The 20,267-nt window shown below is 40.5% G+C and overlaps 1 protein-coding gene across 1 annotated transcript; it reads right to left on the reverse strand.

Moving 5' to 3' along the window:
• Window positions 1-9,128: 9,128 nt before the first annotated feature.
• On the reverse strand, window positions 9,129-14,701 carry SCG2 (secretogranin II). Its single transcript, XM_004701645.2, has 2 exons — window positions 14,584-14,701; window positions 9,129-11,437 (listed from the first exon to the last, which is right to left on the reverse strand). The coding sequence occupies exon 2, from the start codon at window positions 11,421-11,423 to the stop codon at window positions 9,564-9,566; it is 1,860 nt and encodes a 619-aa protein (XP_004701702.1). The 5' UTR covers window positions 11,424-11,437; window positions 14,584-14,701; the 3' UTR covers window positions 9,129-9,563.
• Between the last annotated feature and the right edge of the window lie 5,566 nt (window positions 14,702-20,267).

A 20,267-nucleotide genomic window follows, 5' to 3' on the forward strand; every position in this document is an offset into this window, starting at 1 on the left:
TTTTGAAGCTCCACCTGCTTGCACTGATTTGCCATCGCCATTACCCTGACCCTTCTGCTACCATAGCAACCTGTTGGTTTAGGATGAATTGACTTGTGGGATTATCACTAAAGCGGAGACGGATTTCTATTTGCTTTTCCTGACTTTTTAAAAAAATGAGTTCACTCTATAATGCCTACGAATGGGAAGACCAAGGAGGAGTGGTTTCTCTTAAAATCTAGATTGCCTCTTTAAAGCATTGTATGCATATTAAGCCAACAGGGCTTTGTTTGTCATATCACCTTTGGGGAGTTTGAGACAAATAAAAGAAGTCTTCATCACATTGTCAATTCATTCACAAGATGGAATTTGGGGCGTGTGGAGTCATGAGAATCGTTTTAAACTCAAACTTGATCTGATCAGTTTTACTTACTTATACGGGGGTAGCTATAGCACAAATTGGAACTTTTAAGCTTAAAATAAACCTGATGTCTTGGTTCCTACCACCTACAGATTTATGAACCTTCCAATTCTCATGAAATGGCCCCCGTTAAATCGGATCCATGACAGATGGACCCAGAGTTTGTTATTTCATCACAAACCACTTTCTCAAAATAGCTGCAGCAGGAGGAATCGTCCTGTTTGTACTGGAGCAAAAATGCTTTCACTGTGTGTGCGATTTGTGTGCCTAATGAAATGAGATTCATACATGGTAGGCTGGGGAGCCCTTGTGGTGTGATGGGCTGGACACTTGACTGCTGGCTACATGGTTGGTGTTTCAAGCCAACCAGACACTTCACAAGAGAAACTGAGGCTGTCGGGCTCCCAGAGAGATTTGCAGTCTCAGAAATCCTGGATAGGTTCACTATGAGTTGGAATCAGCCTGATGGCAGTGGATAATATCCATAGTAAGTAATACTTGCTGATTTGTTGATAGGTCAATTCTACCTTATATTCATCATCGACCATGTTCCAGGCACTATAAAGCCATTTGACACACCTTGTCAGTTAATCTTTATGACCGTTGTGCAAGTCAGATATAACCCCTGTTTAGACCCAGCTAGATTAAGTGCCTTTTCAAATAAAGAGCAAAGCCAAGAATGTTCCCTGGATCAAAGCCTGCTCTCTAAATCAGTGTTCCAAAGCATCAGATCAGAGAGCACCCTGGGATTGAAAGCTGAATGTTCTTTCAACTGAGTGTGATGAAGCGATTGAGAATTCAGCCAACACTAAAGCTCCCACTGCCACCGAGTTGGTCCTGACTCATAGTGACCATGTAGGACTGGAGAGAACTGTCCCTCCCCACTGCTCCCCCTCCTGTGGGTTTCCAAGACTGTAACTCTTTACAGGAGTAGGAAACTTTATCTTTCTTTTACAGAGTAACTGGTGGTTTCAAACTGCTGACCTCACAGTTAACTATGCCACCAGGGCCCCTTTAGAAAGAGTGTATTGTTACATGGCAGTCTGAACTCACCCAGTAAGGCATGTGTAAAGAATAAATGGCTCAAAGCAGCAAGCTATTGAGTGTTTCTATATTTCAGGATTAGAAAATTACTATTAATGCTCAGTTTGGAAATCTAAAATAGAACTCAACTCAACTATGATATCTGATACTCTTCAAAGCATAAACCATGGCAATCTTCTGAAAATACCATGGTCAAAGAGCTCTCGAGACAACTATGTGAAGTGTATAGTAGGCATTTCATTCATACCGACCAAATTGACCTGGGGCTATCTGAGGTGCGTGCGGGGTCTCCCCAAAACACAAAACAGGCAGGAGGAAATCACGATGGGTAGCGTCTGCTCACTTTTTCCCATACACATGTATGGAGCAGCTCACAGGGGAGAGGTGTCCTCTGGGGCTTGCAGTGGGTACCAAAAGGAAACCCAGGGCTGCTACCTGACTGCAGAAAGTTTCCAACTTAACAGATGAGTCAGGCAAGTCAGGTCACCTTGGCTAGCCATAGCGTTCAAGCAAGACGACGAGAAATAAATGTTGCAATCAGGCTGAAAGAAAACCACTATGAAGTGCTTAGCAAAGGGCAGTGACAAAGACGAAGACCCTCGACAAGATGGATTGACATGGTGGCTGCCATAATGGGCTCAAATGTAAGAACAGCAGTGAGGTTGGTATAGGACCAGGTGGTGTTTTGGTCTGTTGTCCATAAGGTCGCTATGGGTCAGAACCAACTCAAATACACCTAACAACAACAACAACATGAAAGTGAAGATGCAGGGACAATCCTTCAACGTTAAAGGAGGGGGCAGCATGAGCACTAAGGATGACTAGATATTGACAGTAGAAAAAGGAGAGTAAAGAGTTCAGAAAGTAAAAGCATCAAGACAGAAGAACATGCTGGGATAACAGGCATATGTCTTAGCACAACCAAATTAAAAATATTTATAGGAATCATAATGACCCTATAGAAGAGGATAGAACTGCCCATGTGGTTTTCTGAGACTGTAACTCTTACTGGCGTAGGAAGTCTCATCTTTCTCCCTCAGACCAGCTGGCAGTTTCGAGCCACTGACCGTGTGGTTTGCAGTCCAGTGCTTAACCCATTCCACCACCAATGGCCCTTAGCAGGTACTTTGTAAACGAATTTCTCTACCCGGTGCTTAACTCCCGGACCCACTGCTCTAGTATGTTCAGGAGTCACATCTACAGTCATGATTTCATCAATGGTTCTGAAGGGTGAAAAAAGAGTCAAATAAAATATCAAATATTAAGTCTTTAACAATATATTTTCTTGCTTGAGAATGTCCTTTGAATAGAAAACAAGAGTGGGTGTCGGCATATGGAAATGATATGGAAATTAACTCTAAGTACACGTGCATGAGGGCCTACCATGGAGAAAAGAAAAATAAAGTGGTGATGATTGCTATAATGAGCCTTCTAGATGGTAGCCACTGTTGAACACTTGCAGACAAATTGTCATCTTGGTTCCAAATCAAAAGATTTAACTCCCCAGGAAAACTCCACTGGCTTTTCAGCCCTGGTTCTTTTCACCCTTCAGAAGTTGCCAGATCAAAGCCCATGGGGCTTCCTAGCCTTCCTACTGTCAGGAATAATGGCCGCAGCATAAGCAGCATTAGCCCTAGTAGCTGCACATCCGGACTGGCATAACTTAGATCAGCATGTGACTAATCTCCATAGCATTTATAATAACAGTAATCTTTTTCTTCTATGGGGAAAATAACTATAATTCTCATCTATCTTGATAAAAAATACCAAAATAACTATCATCTTGTAATACTAGAAATGAGGGCATTATGGAAGATTGCCTAATCATGGCATGGGCCCTTCTGACAAAGTATAAGTAAAAACGGAAAAGATAGTAGAGCAGTTGATCACAGCTCCTACCTGCTTCCTTCCTACTTGGGCACAGAGGCAACTGAGCTCCAAGGCGGCTGCTACATTTCTATTCGACTTAATGAATCAGAATATTGAAATCTAGTTCAATTCATTTTGGGGGCTCCCAATAATTCCATCCTGTGAAATTGTAAAACAAGTCTTATCAACTCCATTTGGAGATAAAGAAACGTTGATGTCCATTAAGTTTCTTCCTTCATTCAACTAGGGGGCGCCTCATTTTGCTTCTCCTGATGCAAAGACAATTCCCCTTCTTCCTGTTTCTCCTTTTCTCCCCCACTCTTTTAGTCAGTTACTCTTCTAGGAAGATTTGGTGTATTTCAGCTCCTAGTCTAGGTGCATAGAGACACCTGCTGTGATTAAAACAAACAATAATTACTCTAAAGGAGATCACCTCCTATAAGGGAGGAGCAGGAAATAAATAAGATAAAATGCTAAATTTCATATGCGAGAAATAATGACTGGTAAAGGGAAATAAAGCACCAAATGTGGAAAGAACGCGAGTGAAAGGAAACTTTAGGAGTGACAAGGGCAGGCCTCCTTTTGAAGTCAATATTTGAACAAAGATTTGAAGGGGGCGAGGGACTGAATCATGCAGCTATCTGGGGAACGAGCCCGAAAGAAGAAAGAGCAAGGGAAACGTTCTTGAGGTAGGAGCACGGTTGGCATATTAGCAGAAAACTCCACTGGCCATTGCCGTTGGAAAGAAGAGAACAATTGGGGAATACTCAGAAATGAGTTCAGTGAGGAAAGGGGGAGCTAGATAATGCAGATCTTTGTAGACCATCCCAATAACTTTGAGTGTTGCCTTTGTGTTTAGAATATAGTGAAAGGAGAGCATGAAGCAGGAAAAACCAGGATGTAGGTAGTCTAATAACCCAGCTGAGAGTTGATGGTGGTTTTAAGCAGATTGGAACAGTGCAAGTGGCTAGAAGATGGATTGTGGCTGTAGTGAGGTTGAGTCAACAGGATTTTATAGCAGATATGATGGATATGCGGCATATTAGAAATTTAAGGCCGGGTTCTGAGACCTTTAAGGTCAGTGAGTGTGAATTTGAAGTGAAACCAGACAAGGTGGTTTCACCAGTTGTGAGAGAGAAGGCTAGTATGAGTAGAGCATTGGATTTACTCACAGTTGTTGTTGAGAAAATGAAACAAATGTGAAGAAGATGTGCTGAGATCATTTATTAGAGGTGTTTGATATTTAACTGGGGAATCTGCAGTTAACAAGGCGGACAGGGAGAAATCATGGAGATGAGAGAGTGGAAAGATGGTCTTCGGCATGGATTCCATTTTTGGTGGGGGGACCATTGGAACTGGGCTACTTGAGAAAGTATGCTGGAAATAGAAATGGTGGCTGTTAGCATAAGATGTTTGCAGGTAAGATTTAGGATACAAGAAAACAAAACAAACAACCAAAAACTGCTGACATCCTTTCCAACTCAGTTGCACAGTGGGCTGAGCATTGGGAAGCCAACTAAAAGGTCAGTGATTCAAATTTGCCAGGCATTCTGTGGGAGAAAGACAAAATCGTCTGCATCTGTCTGGACTTGCAGTCCTGGAAACCCCATGGGCAGTTCTGCTCGCCTTTATAAAGTGTCACTATGAGGTTTAGAATGGGTTGTAGGTAAGGCAGAGAGAGAAGCTAAGTGAATAACTGATGAAAGAAAGAGTCTAGGGAACTGGAAATATCCTCTTCATGGAGATTGAAATCAACAAGTCCTAGCACAGGAGCAGCGTGGGAAAGAGTTGACAGTGAACAGGCGACAATATCTTTTAATGAATGAGAGGATGGGACCCAGAGCAGTAAACTCTCCTAAGAGTGAGAGGTAGTAGCTCCCTTGTGAGTGATGGTATGAGAATCAACATTGAATTTTTTCCAGAATGGAGAAAGAAAATGTACCAGAGTCATCAAAAGAAATGAATCGGTATGAGGACTGCAGGGAAGCAGAAACCTTGGGGGAGAAGTGCATTTCCATTAGAGAAAAAAGTTGATGAGAAAATGAGAAAATTCATAGAAAAGGGTGAATTCATAGGGGGTTTTACTGATGACTGACCTTGAGTATCAAAGATCATAGTGGAAAAGATCAGAGGATATAGGAAAGAGCTGAAGTTATGATCAAGAAAGGTTACATGCAAAATGCAAGATAATTTGAGTGTGGGGCATGAGGGATACAATGGAGATCTTGGTATAAGGGGCAGAGTTACATTTGTCCTAATGTCCCCAAGGCAGATGGAGTGGAGTGTTGAGGGGGAAAAGGAAGGCTAATGAAAACCTTGCCAAGGGAACACAGAATGCTGAGCTGCTACTTAACTTCGGATGGTGGCCTGGACTCCTGGAAAGGAGAAAGTCTAAATGCATGCCTGGTTTCTTGTTCCAACTCGTGGGAGCCTGCAGAGAGTGTCTGCAAGAAGGGTTCACGATGCCTCCTGACTTCCGATGGAGCACAGTGCAGGGCAGGGAAGGAGAAACGCTGCCCTAATCCCAACTCAGCTCGCATTCATGGGCTGAAATGATCCTCGAGGCTTTGTTTCTTGTGCCAGGAAACACTACTGAAACACTTACGAGGGAGGCAATTGGGGCGGGGGGAGTGTCACAAATAACTAGCGTGATGGCACAAAACCAAAGGTATGTACTGACTGATGCCTGGGGCCAAGAGGGCCTTCAGGTGATATTTATTCCACATTAAAAGATCTCCCCAGTTGCCAGTGTAGATGTTTGAATTCTCACCCTGTACAGATCATAGAGTGTAGTCCAACTAAGACTTTAAGAGCAGCATGGTGCCATGCAAGAGTGCAGTGTCTGATATTCCACTCCTCCCAATCTAAATTTTGCTTTGGCCCCTCATCAGCCATATTCAGTTCGTTCACTTGCTTTCATTTTCTAACTTCCTGGGAGGATGTTTAAGGAGCTCTGGTGGTGTGGTGGTTAGACTTTAGGCTGCTAACCAGAAAGTCTGCAGTTTGAAACCACCAGTCGCTCCCAGGGAGAAAGACAGGCCTTTCTACTCTGGCAAAGAGTGACAGTCTCAGAAACTCACAGGGCAGTTCTATCCTGTCCTATAAGGTTGCTATGAGTTGGCATTGACTCAAGGCAGTGCACGAGTAGAATATTAAAAGATCTCAGTGAAAGCAAGTTGTCATGAGTTGACAACATATATGTCTCATTCTCATTTCTGCCTTGGGGCTAGCATGAAATAGTTACACCGTTGTCTTCAAGCCCTAGAAGTGACTTACTATAGGATACAAAACATTGAAAAGAAGGTAGAATGGGTGGGAGGTGTTTATGGAAACCTGCGAAATACGGCATACCTACCGAAGACTGACAGCTAAATAAATGTCCTTCACCTTTTCACTTGAGGCAGCCCCAATTGGTCTCTGGGTCTCTCCACACATTGGGGTTCATTTTCGTTAATTCATCATCCTCATCTGGAACATAACCTGATGGTCATAACTGGTTGGGGTGAAAGTCTCACTCCACCACAAACCATTTGTATGAGTGTGGGCAACTTATGTACCTGCCCCGAGTTTCCAAAGGTGCATCCACCCCAGAAGGGTATAGGGAGAATTCACTGTGGTAACCTGGGGGAGGACCTACTAAGAACAGGAAACCAAGACGTGAAACTCAGAGTCCTCCCTTGTGAGGCAATAACTCCTTATCCTGAAAGTGCTCAAGTAAGAACCCGCTGTCAGATACACTTCAGAGGCTGTCACCCACCTCTAAGGCCGCTTCTGCCTTCCAACTCTGGGATTCTACAAGGTTGTAAATCTGGGCATAACAGTCTGGGCAAATTTTTAAAGTACGAAAATGTGTTTCCCAAGAGTTGTATGTCCTCCCCCTGTCTTCTGACATTTCAGGGATTCTCCCCTGCACTCTGACACACGCATACACACACGCATATAGACACACTCAGATACAGTTTGTTGCTCGTGCTCTCTGGGGTGCATTTCATGTCCCATCTCTCTCCCCTTCGGTGAAAGGGCACTTCCCAGGGAGGCTGTAGAGTGATGAGGTTATAAAGAGGCTTTGGCAGCTCATAACACTGTGTGACTTGGGAAAGTTGCTTAGTCTCCTGAGATTCATTTTGTCCCGCCTTAAAGGGGCTATGGAGAGTTCCTGGACAGTACTACGCCAGAAGGAGAGGGGTGGTTGCTGTTGAGTTGATTCTAGTTCACGGTAACCGCCTATCTATCAAAGTAGAACTAACTGTGCCTCCACAGAGTTTGCCTGACTGTGAATTTTTGAAGCAAATAACCAGGTCTTTCTTCCGTGGGGCTTATAAATTATACCCACCCCCAGGATCTCTCTGATAGAGATATAAACGTGTTAACTAGTTGCTCTTGCATCCTTGCTGACTCATAACAACCCTACTGTGCTGAGAAGAGACCACTGGGTTTTCAGGTGACAATCTTTATGGAAGGGTGAATGATACAACCCACCAGCCTTTCAGACACGCATTAACCACTGAGCCACCAGAGTGCCTTGGCAATAATATCAGATGAGGTAAAGTATGTGACGTGCTTAGCATATGATGTACCATGAGTTTAGCATATGATGTACCATGAGTACTTAATGCCTTCCCCGTAAAACAAAACCTCATCAAGTCTCCGACTCCTGGCAGCCCTATAGGACAGGGTAGAACTTCCTCCTGTAAGATTTTGAGACTGTAACTCGTTATAAGAGTAGAACTCCTCTTGTTTCTGGTGGTTTTGAACTGCTGATCTTGTGGTTAACAGCCTAATGTGTAACCATTAAACCACCAGGGCTCACTGATCAAGACCATCGTAACAATTATGTAGCATTGGTCAATAGCATCATTAACAGCATTGTTTGCTGCTGAACACATTATCTTTGGATTGCTGTTCTGTTCTTGTTGATTCGTGGGTTGGCGTGTTAGAATGCTGCTATCATTTACCCCTGACACGATGCCCATGGCAACACTGACACACAGCTCAGCCCATCCAGGATCCTCACTCTCACTGGGGCACTAGAGAGGGTAAGCTGGTCTGTTCCCACTGTGACTGCACCCATTCCATCTCCTAACAGTAAGTGTGGGGGGAGGGGAGGGTTCGCTCATAAAAGTACACTCTTGTGAGCGCAGTCTTGTCTTCTGGAAAGAGGCTGTTTGCTTGCAAGTTTGGGATCATTGCAGAATGCCCAGGACACAGCTTTTTTTGGTCTTCTTTTTTTGAATGTGAGTTATAGAGACTAAACATCTTTGATATATAAATCAAGGGGTTATTATTGCTTTCCGTTGCTGGCAAGTCGATTCCGACTTAGGGAGGCCCCAGGAATGTAGCGGTGAATGGCACTCTCCGCTGTTTCCAAGGCTGGGACCTTTGGTAAACGGAAGAGCAGCTTGCCTTCAAGGGCACCTCTGGCTGGGTTTGAACCAATGGAGTGTTCCGGGGTAACCAAGCCCATCACGATGTGTGCCACTTAGAGACTCCACCTCCAAGGACAACGTGTAGAACCATGACACCAAAATGCATATTCCATAAATCACATACCTCAGGAAGCGCCACCAGGCTTGAAACAGTGAATTGTTAGATGATGCTCTATTTGACAAGCATCCATCTTGATCACTTGAAAAACATACACCTTCTTACCTGGACTGTGGGGGAAAGTAATAACTTTCCTTTTTTAGGTCCATGCTGCTTGCACCACCGTCACTGCCTCTGGGTTTCCGTAATGAAGAGGCGAAAGTTGTCCAGAAATAACATTTATTAATCAACAATAAAACACACAATAGAAAAGGCCTGGTAAATAAAACTATATATTTAGAATGCTTTATTGATTGGTTGATTGATTTTGCTGCAGTACTCCACAAAACACTACAGACAGTAACAAAATAATTCAATAAATATTAAAAACTTTTGAGAGTCATCGGACACTCTTTATCATATGGGAACATCAGCAATGCCATGGCCATTAGGTACACTATGAAACACTAACCTAGATTTCTTTCTGGGAATACAGGACACAATTAATTTTTTTATCCAGAATTCATAACATTGACACATATCCATATACAAGAGAATAGCTCACAGCAAGTGAAGCAGACTCCCCAGTGGCCTGGATCCATCTGCCTGTACATCCGTTAAAGATATTACAATGTAAACAGGAGAGAAGTCAACACACTAAAGAGATATGTCAGGGCTTGCTGGGAATGGGAGGAGCGAATGCCGGGCAATGAAGGGTACCAGCTGCTCACATGTTTTCCATCGCTCTCTTACCAATATGCTCCCTCCCCTTGTCTGCTTTTTCTTGGTTGAGGTAATCCAGCACTTTCATTAACAGATCTTCATCCAAGTACTGCCTGTTTGGGGTCTCATCATTCTTCGGGGCCCCCACAGGGAACCTTTTGCTTACCAAGCCAACTTTGTCAGCCTCCTGAGAGCCTCCTTGATTCAAATGCTCTTTGATGCTCTGCTCAATTTGCTCCTCTTCTGGGAGGTCATCCTCAGATGAGCTCTGACTGGGGACCCGCTTCATCTGGTTTGAATTCATGAGCTCAGGGTATTTCACGAGCATCCTGGCCAAGTACTCTCCTAAGTCCTGATCCTTGTCATTCAGGTTTTCATACCCCATTTGCCTATTGTCGATGTCTGGTAGCCAAGCAGCTTTGGGAAGTTGGTTTGCTCTGGCCCTCTCAGGACCGTAGGGAAGCCGCGGCAGAACCTTCTCTCGGGGATACTGATTGAGAAAATATGGAGGCTTCTGATTGGCAGTGCTCTCCATCCCTAAAAGATTTAAAATGTCCTCCACGGTGACTCCTTCTGGAAGGGCCTCTGTCCCACCACGGCCAGGAGATTTGGGGTAGCCACTCTTGGAGATCATCTTATTTGGGAATGTATCCGGGAGGTCGAAGTCAGCCTCTGGGATGTCTTCTGGGTCAGCAGGAAGCTCGAACTCCTGCTCGGGTTCCACAGCTCCACTTGGCTTCTCCCCAGATCTGAGCATGTCAATTAAATCTTCAGGGGGTATCTGTAAATTCCTTGAGATTTCAATCAGCTGGTAAATAGACTGCGAATCAAGTGGTTTCTCGAATAGCCTCATTGCCCTGTCTCCGTTTTGCCCAGTCTGTGACCGCGCACTTCTGGCGGCATTTGCCAACCTTTTCAAGTAGGCGATGACTTTGGGGACATCCTCTGAGAGTTGGTCTTTACTCTCTTTCTGGAGAGCTTCATCCTGGAGGCCCGGCTGACCCGAACGCTTCATTTCATCATTGATTTGCTCATTTTTTCCCATATTTTCCTTGCTGTCTCTCTCTGCTTCCTGCGTTTGACTCTCTGTTTTCTCCTCCACTGGATTCCAATCTTCTCCACCAACCACATCCTCATAGGCGATGTTGTTGGACTTGTAGATATCATCTTCATCATCCGTGTAAAGCTTTTGCTTCTCATCCGCCCTCTCACGCTTCTGGCTATTGGGGCCTGTTAGTTTCCCCAGCTCTTGAAAGACAGATTCCAGGGTCGCAAGACTTTGAGGAGTGTATTGTTCCTCCACGATTTCATTTGTACGCTTCAGTGGATTGTCCCTGGAATTTTCTTCGTACATGGGGGGAAAGTGCATGTGCTTAAGCTTCCTCTCTGGCCACTGTGGAGCCTCATAATCGTCGGTCATGTCCAGTGGAAAGCTCTTGTCTGAAGTCACAGGGTACGGCTTGTTTTCTTTGGGGGAAGACAGAACCTCGCCTTCAGCATGTCTCAGCGCTTCCAGTATGATCCTCATCCACTCATCTTGGCTCAGGGAATCCCTTGAACTATCTGGCAAGTGGCTCTCATCACTGTTTTCTTTTTGCTGAAAGGGAACCGAGACACCTTGGTAGGGATTATAGTCTGGACTACTTTCTTCTTTGTGGGCTTGTTGCCGGAGCTTGTCAATGTACTCCAAAGCCCTGATCATTTCGGGACTTGGGTACTTTGGGGCATTTTCCAATCTGAGATCTGGTTCCTTCGGAAGCAGCGGATTGCGCTGAAAGGAGGCTGCTTTGGCACAGGAGATCAGGAAAATTAAAGGGAGGAGAGACAAGACTGCTCCAAGCCGGGCGGTCTTCACCTCTGCCATGTTTCAGAGATTGCCTTAAAGCACAGAAAAGATGAGTTAACACAAATGAGACAGAATAGAAGACAATCAGCAAATTATGCACCATTGAGGAAAAAAACATAAAGGATTGTTCATATTAAACTTATTAAAACTCTCCTTAAATTCATTAATATTTCTGCATAATCTCTAGAAGTTAACCACAAGATCTTTAGCAAACATGTTATATCCCGATATCAAACATTGTTATACATCTTGGATAGAATTCTCTTGACAAAACCAATAGCAACATCACTGGTATGAAGTTTCTCAAATGTTATTTCATCTGAAAAACATGTAGCTTGACTTTTATTACATTTTTTTCTGTTTAAGTTTTTAAAAAAAAAAGGTTAAAGGCATTCCAAGATGCTTCTTGTATAGCATTCCTATTGAAGTCATTTATTAAATAATCGGTTGGCTTAATTTTTTCAATGTATGCACATGCACATTATTTTCTGAATTGTCCATGTAATTTAGCTGTAGAAACACAGTGACAGTGGCATTATTCTGTATGATTAGGTGACATATCATGTCCATCCACTGAATTACTTTGTAGACTAGTCCCTCTCACATACATTTTTCAGAAATATAGAGATCATTCTGGCACCAGGTCCAGCTATCAACTTTGGAAGGTCTGTGCCTTCACAGCCTTCAGAACATGGGGTCTTCTCGGGTCTGGTGAGTAGAAAAAAAATCAGTGATGTTTTCCCTCCCATGTAAACATCCTAAAAGAACTCATTAAATTGTGTTTTAAAATCTCTGCGCTCTTATTACCTCTGATAATTTTCTTGTGACTGTCTTCGGAATGCAATTGTGGTTAGACTTTTCATCAGCCCTCAAGAGTATATAGTAAATAATAACATATGCTTCTGAGAGAACATAGGTTTTCTAGTCTATTTCAGGACTCATGAGTGTTCATATTCAGCTTGTCTTATGTCTGTGTCTATTTTTGTGTGGATCTGTTAAATCTAAAATGACTCATACTTAAGAAATCTTAAAATAACTACTATGCAGTTCCCAATTTAGATAAATAGACAATGTGTTGAATTCTTCCTATTTGAAAGTCTTCATTCATTTTTTTCCTCCAATGCTTTATAATCTCACATATGAATTAGCAAGAGAATTAGATGTTTCATTTGGACATTTGACATTACTGAGTCTGAAAAGCAATTCTCACACTCACAATTTTATTGAAAATGAAATGGATGTAAAAGAGAGTTGCAAGTTTATTAATGCGATCTTTACTAGATCATGGTTTGTAAGAGATCAGTACATTATATGGGTATAAATTTCTGTTATGCAAAACATGTTGTTCACTAAACCATATTGGTTAAAAGCAATATTTTCCATTTTAGAGCCTTGCAATTATAGAAACTTTTAAAATGAATATACATATATTTGTAGTTGCTATCCCCATTTGATTAGACTACTTAATTAATAAGACAACCCTAGAAAATTTGAGAAAACACCTTTAATATATTTACTGTAAGTAAATACTTATCACAGGTAATTTTATTGATAAAAGCCTTTAGTTTAATTTAAATGCATTATACAGTTTTCATATTATTTTCAGAACTGTTTTAACTGTTCAGAACCTATTTTCAACAGTTGGTATTTGAAAAACAATTTTAAAACCTCCTTGAACTTGTTTCCTTTGAAACCATTATCCCTCAGTAGTCTTAGCAAAAGGCTTATGTGCATCCTTTGAAATCATTATATTAGAGTTGGGCTTTGCTCAAGATATGGAGTGGCCATTTCAGTTGTTAAAACCACAGCCTAACAAGAGCTGACCTTTGGTCATTTATTCAGGTTCATTTTGGAAGACACAGTGGATTCCTTTGAGGAAAACGCAAAGAAATTATTTCCCAAACAGCAGCTCTTCTACGTGGTAAAGATGATTCCAACACCTCCATGATCCTACATAGGGTTTTATTTCAAATGTAATTTGCTCAGACCCTAATAATTAGAACACAGTTTCTTCTTAGCTAACTCATGTTAAAAATACTTAAAATGTTTTCTATTGATACTCAAACTGAAATGCTGGCATATGTATATGGATAAATATAGTTAGACTAAGAATACTAGTTGAGATATAGAAAAAGAAAAATGCTTGTCCCATTCAAAATGTTGAGCAAAACATTTTACAATCTATTCTAATCAAAGGATAGTAACAATAATGATGCCATTATGAATAATTTCACCAATGTAATTCATGGTCATTTCAAAGTATGCCCCCAACATAACAACTGTATGTCAAAACTGAAAAAAAAATCATGCCAAAAAAGTATAATTGTAATGCTTATACCCTTATGAAGAATTTCACCAGCATAATTCATGGTCAATTCAAAGTCTACCCCAATATAATAGTATTTCATACCCAAAACAGGAATAAAACATGCATTTAGAATAATTCTGAGCTTACTTTCTTTGATGAAAATTATGGAATAATAATGTAAACATTATTTGAGTATACCAATTCAAAAAATAAATTTACATTGTTGGTTATTTTTGAGCTTTGGTGAGGTGAATTTCAAAAGAAAAAGAAAGCTATGTCCAAAATGTATTGTCTTTTTTAACTAATATGTTTAACAGCTTGGACTCACAGGAAACCTACTGTTAAAAATATTAAACATATAAATCAAATCACTTGTTTTGCATCTCATGCTAAGAGGAAGACACAATAAATTAAGAAAGAAGCAAAACACCAGGCTTGATCAACATCACATTAATATATACATCAACACTACAATTCTTAACTTTTCTACTCTCTTTCCAGTATAATTATCTGAATAATATTCTGGTTAATAAATATCCAACAGCAAGTAGTATAAATCATTGGCCTAATTATATAGATGTGCATGTTTAAATCTATGATTATATCTATACATATATATTTATGCAAGATGGTTTCAAAAAGTTCCTGGGAAAATTCAATAAGAAAATAATGGACTGTTCCCAGGAACCTTTTGAAGCCCCCTCCTTACATACAAGCATCACGTCCCTCAGATTGAAGAGCAGCAGGTTGCTCTTCAGTTATTTTATCGATATACGCTTGCCAGACAGTATTTTTCTTCTCGGCTAGAAATGAAGGAAAGAACATGAAATGTAGAACTTTGCAGTCAATGGAAGAGAAAGGCAGTCTTACGTCTTTTTCAAATGGCCACGAAGGTCCCCGGCATGGGCGTCCTGGTCAGTCGGAGGAGCTGCTCGGACCGTTTCAGCACCAGGACAGCTCCTCGGCTTATAGGGAGCCGGCGCCTGACTCCGCACTGCCACACTGACGTCACCGCTCAGCCACACACCCCACAGACCGGAGCACGAGCGAGCTTTTTCAAAGAACCTGAGAGAAAATAATCACTTTTTTTTTAATGTGTTGCCTGCTTACGCCACCTGTCTTTTTGTGACGAAAATTGCAGCTTTCGCTTTCCTGCTTGGAGGCTTTGAAATACAATGCTCCGAAATCTGTCAGATATGGCTAATTAGAAGATACTCTACCATGTTTTGAAATCTTTTGGTAAGAGTTCCTTGTTCTTCGTGATAAGAAAGTTTTACAGACTAGGGTTTCCGTTTTCTTCATGGCCTACGCTCAAATTACGTTGTGAATATCAAAAGCCATATCATGACCAGGATCAAAATTCTGGAGGTGTGTGTGTGTTACATATTTCAATCAAAGAGGAGAGCTGCCTCTTTTTAAATGCACAGCAGAATCAGGGCTCTAATGACGTGGAATTTTGGATAATGTTTTGAAATGGGCATGTATAGGATTTGGAAGTTAGTGGCTGAAATTTCTCTATGAATCTTTTGGTATCTTTGGCTACATCAGAGTTCAAAAATGGAGTCTCAGAAGCTGAGTGCTAATGGAAACACTCAATCTACAAGGGGGGAGTCAGGGGAAGCAAGTCTTTTCATTGCGAAAAACCTAACTCGCAGGTAATTAAAATTCACTTACAACTGAAATGAAATTGTACTAGATATATTCTGTTGAATCAGATGAATTGAACAACGTTCATGCTTGTGAAAAGCCAGAGAACGGTCCAGATTTGTAATTCATGACTATTGACTACAATCATATGCTTCATTAAATTTGCATAAATTATTAAATTTATGTCCATCTAACATTTTAACTTTATTTTATTAAAGAGATGAGTTCCTTAACAGCTATATAAAATTTGAAATATGCAAAAGAAACTTACCATAGGCTGTGCATAGATCATGAACATCAAATTGATGTACAGCCCATAGTTATGAACCAACATGTATGGACTATCATATTAAACTTTCAAACTATATAATATCAAATAGTTCATTAACAAACAGGTGTTACTTGGTAATTGCATAAAATCATCATCAACATCATCATGATCATTATTACTATTAATGTATGGGTGTAAGTCAAAAAGTGTTGCCATTAGAATTCTTGTACACGGATTTATTTAAAAGGTACATGTTTAAATATGTTTTTGCCATCAGTGGATGGCTACGGACAAGTCCTCTCAGTAATGCTTTTGACTTAGTCTAATTAAGGTTCCTTCAAAAAGGATATAATCAAAGCAGTCGCTTCTGAAGGGTTTTGCTGGGCCAGTTACATTCAAGGCCAAGAGGTCAGCTCAAAAAGTGATGATGATTTTGGGGAGAGTTCCCAAAGAAGTTATCAAGATAGATTTTCTCAAAGGCCCCCAGGTGACCATGGAGACCGGGAAGGGTATAGAAAAGTGTTAAGAAAGCAGAAAACAGCATTGCTGAGAAAGGGTCAGGAAAGCTTCTCCATCGTGACAATGCATCTGTTCATTCTTTGAGGGTAGGAAGGGCTGTCCTGCTAGGATTTTATTGGAAAACTTTACCACATCCACCCTACAACTCTGATCTTGCCCCTTCAGACTTCTTTTTGCTTCCAAAAGTCAAAGAACATTGAAAAGGAACATGATTTTTGTCCCTTGAGGATGCTAGAACTGTCCTTTTTACATGGTATAAATTGAATAGTGCAGAATTCTTCGGCGGTGGTGAGAAAGATAAAAATACTGCATCATAAATCATAGACCTAGATGGAAGATATGTCAAAAACAATAGCTCCACAGTTAATATTTTTGTTTAATAAAGATCACTATGGTTTTATGACAATAGTTTTTTTACTTACCCTCATATTGCCATGTTAAAAAATGTTTTGATGTATTTGTTCAATGCTTTATGCATAGAAAGGTACAGTATATACTGAGGGGGTTTCAAAAAGATTGTAGAAAAATTCAAATATCTCTTAATTCCATGTTTCCCCAATCTTTTTGAAGCCTCTAAGTATGTGCTCAGATAGCAATTGGCTAACTAACACTAGATACCAACCACATCTAACTGTTCCAACTAACATAAACGTTCAACTTAAAGACAGATTTAGCAATGGAACTTAGGGACTGCCTATACATAGGAGGTTCATTGTGCTCTGATAACGATTAATCAATACTAATTGGTCCATTTTCTAGATACAGACTGCACTTAATATGTGTAGACTGCCTACTAAGTGCCAGTAGTTGATGTTGTTCTTGTTAGTTGCTAAATCCAGTGTTTTCAAAACATTTTGCAAGGAATTGTGATTCAAATGCAACAATTCTTCTTCAGTCTTCCTTATTCATTGTCCAACTTTCACATGCGGCCATTGAAACTACCATGGTATCTTAGTCTTCAAAGCGAAATCTCTCCTCGTCAACACTTCTTAAAGAGGTCTTGCACAGAAAATGTCCCCAGTGAACTATGTCACTGGATTTCTGGACTGATGCTGCCATGAGTGTTGATTGTAAACCCAAGCAAAATGTAATCCGTGGCAACTTCAATCTTCCCTCCATTGATCATGCTGTTGTCTCTTGGTGCCGTTGCGAAGATTTTGGTTTTCTTTACATTGAGTTGCAATCCGTATGGATGACTGAGCCCTTGGTCATCAGCAGCAAGTACTTCAAGTTGACCGCAGTTTCAGAAACTAAAGTTGCATCATCTCCGTATTGCAGATTGTGAATAAATCTCCCTCCAGTCCACGTTTTTCCCCACAGAGTTCAGTCTCTCAGCTTCTGCTGGTGGTTCAAAGGGGAATAACATAAAAGCTTTGCCTCTGAAGAGCCTTTAGACTATAAAAAGTGTCAAGAGACAAATAAATCCAATAATTTGATATAAATTGGTAAGCACTAAAAAAGAGTAAATCATTTAAAAAAATACAAAAGTTGAAAACAAAGAGAAAAAATAAAGAGTAAATCAACAGTGTTTTGAAAGTATTACAGAGAGTTATTTAACTCAAGCTGAAATCTCAGGGGAGGAAGGAGAAGGCCAGATGCAAAATAAACTTGAGCTAAGATTTCTTATTGTATTATTTCTTCAAAATATTGTGTTATGTGCTCAGGGAAGTAGGGAATGTTTACATTTGAATGGACTTTTTAAATCTTGGGGAAAGTTGACCTTAGTTCCCTTTATTTGCTCTCCTCATGAAGCAACTTGGTTTCCCAAATAAGTTAGAAACCATTGCGTTGGCATTGATCTGAATCATGCAGTTTCAGGTTAGAATCATGACAATCTGTTTAGGCCTCATAATAAATTTTTAGAACATGATCAAGTGCTGGGTTGAAAGAATCTAAGGAAATATGTCCCATTTCTCAAGTATCATCTCAAGGATACCAGGTCATTTGCTGATACCCTTGGCAGCTTTATGCACAGAATAATGGGGGTTTTTTTTTAGATCTTAACAAAGGCCTCGTTAGCAAACTGAGTTTCATCTAATGGGCTTCCCAGCAATTCTGGGCATCAAGATGAACTCACCAGTATCAACACAAACCAAAAAAACTCCTCGGAGATATTCTTATAAGACTCAGCTCAACAGGAGTCTTGAAACTCCTCAAAGAAGTCCGACTAAGCTAGTTCACGCATGTGGAGCTGATCTTTTCTAGTAAGAACTAGCAGCAATATTTCTTCTAAGACTCCAGAATCAACCTTCTTCCCCAGAAATGTCTGATCATCAAAAGACGTGCGGGAACTCTGGGGTATATTGCCGACATCAGATTCATGGTGTAGGTAGGGATGAGCCACATGTAGATAACTAAATTCCTGCCTATTGTGTGATTTATATTGTATTTTATCATTTATTGAGTGTTATTATATTCCAAGCATTGTTCTTGGAAAGTCAGCAACCTAATTTGTGCCTCATGACAACTATTTATCTGCCAATGTCTAGTCAGTTCCTGTTCTTGGCTGCCCATGTGTCATAGAGTAAATAGGATCCATAGGGTTTTCTTAGCTATAAGTGTTACAGAATCAGATCACAAGGCCTTCCTTCCATGATACCACTAGGTAGGTTCAAACTGCCAACCTTTCGGTTTGTGGTGAATGTCAACCATTTGCACCAACCAAAATCCTCATGACAACTGTGGCAAATCGCTATTTTTATCTGCATTTTATAGACATAGAAACTGCATCTCAGAAATTAAGTAAATTGGCACTATCTCCTGATAATAATTGGTAGGGAGCTAGTATTTGAATCTAGGTCTTTCCAAAGGCATTTCCATTACATATTATGAAGCAGGTGCTTTAATTGGTGATAGTAATAGAGAAAAGAATATGGCAGGACTACAATTGTCAATGAGTTCAGTCTCAAATGCACTCACTTTGTCCATGTGGCTTTTATTGCCCAGATGTAGTAGGGCCAGCTTGCTATCTGGGCAACTGAGTTGATGTTATGTAAGATCACTCCCTTGACGCTATGGGCTTGTTATAAAGGCTTCCAAACAAGAAAGAGCTTGTTGAAATGGCCATATTCTATTCACCTACTGCCTGTATTACACAGATCTTTCCATTATATATATATTTTTTAATCTTTGGAAGCCAAGAAATTTTTCTAGTAGTTCTTTTTCCTAAATAGAACTATGTCTCCTATTAGAAAAGTATTTTGGCAAGTGAGCATGCAACATTCACAGGCACACAGATCATATATGCGTTAGCTATTGTATAGATGTGAAATATTTTCCAGTATGCACAATACATTAAAGATAACCTGATAAAAGATCAAAAGAAACGTCATTTTATCGCTGCACCTGAGATAAGATCATTTTAAACATTCTTTACAGGATTTTAATCTCTTTCCATTCTAAATCCCCAGCTATCCTGGACTCCAGGTAACAAAGCTCTGTATAGTGAATGTTTTCAGAGTAATTGTGTACTGTGCATGATAATGGTTCTTACTAAATTAGCTTGCTTTCTCACCACGGCACTGCTGGATTCAAGCTAATCATTTACAATTTAAATCTAAGTGATTAGAATGAACCAATTTGTTTTTATGATTGGATTTTCTTAAGCCTTGGTCATTTTGTTCTTTGTTATTCAATTTCATATTTCATCTAGACCTGATTTTGATTTTTTTTGTCATTTGTACAAGCAATCCTCTACCTTAACAATCATTGAGATTTATCTCCCTCACACGCCATTGCATTTCTCATTTCATTTCTATATTTCTGAAAGCAATTAAGATTCAGAAGGCCAAGGCATCTTCTTTTCTTGAGCCATCTCTTTTTTTCCTGCCTTAAACGCTCTCTTTCACCTTTATCTAAAGTCTGCATCTCCAGCAGTTGCCTGGTCCTGGCTAATGAAGGGAAGTATGTCTTCCTTTGGCCCCTCAAAGTTTACTCATCCTCCACATCCGCCTCACTTTTTAGATTCTCCTCCTTGCTACTCCTTGCTTACATCTTACCTCCTTTATTCTTTTTTCTTTTTTTTATCAATTTATTGGGGCTCATACAATTCATCACAATACATAGATCAATTGTGTAAAGCACATCTATACATTTGTTGCCCTCATCATTCCCAAAA

Source organism: Echinops telfairi, unplaced genomic scaffold (assembly GCF_000313985.2).
Source record: "Echinops telfairi isolate 266 unplaced genomic scaffold, ASM31398v2 ScPeMD7_3;HRSCAF=10, whole genome shotgun sequence".
NCBI lineage: Eukaryota > Metazoa > Chordata > Mammalia > Afrosoricida > Tenrecidae > Echinops > Echinops telfairi.

Bases quoted from the DNA above. Each gene is read 5' to 3' on its own strand.
- SCG2 (XM_004701645.2), bottom strand. From the start codon at position 11,423: ATGGCAGAGGTGAAGACCGCCCGGCTTGGAGCAGTCTTGTCTCTCCTC.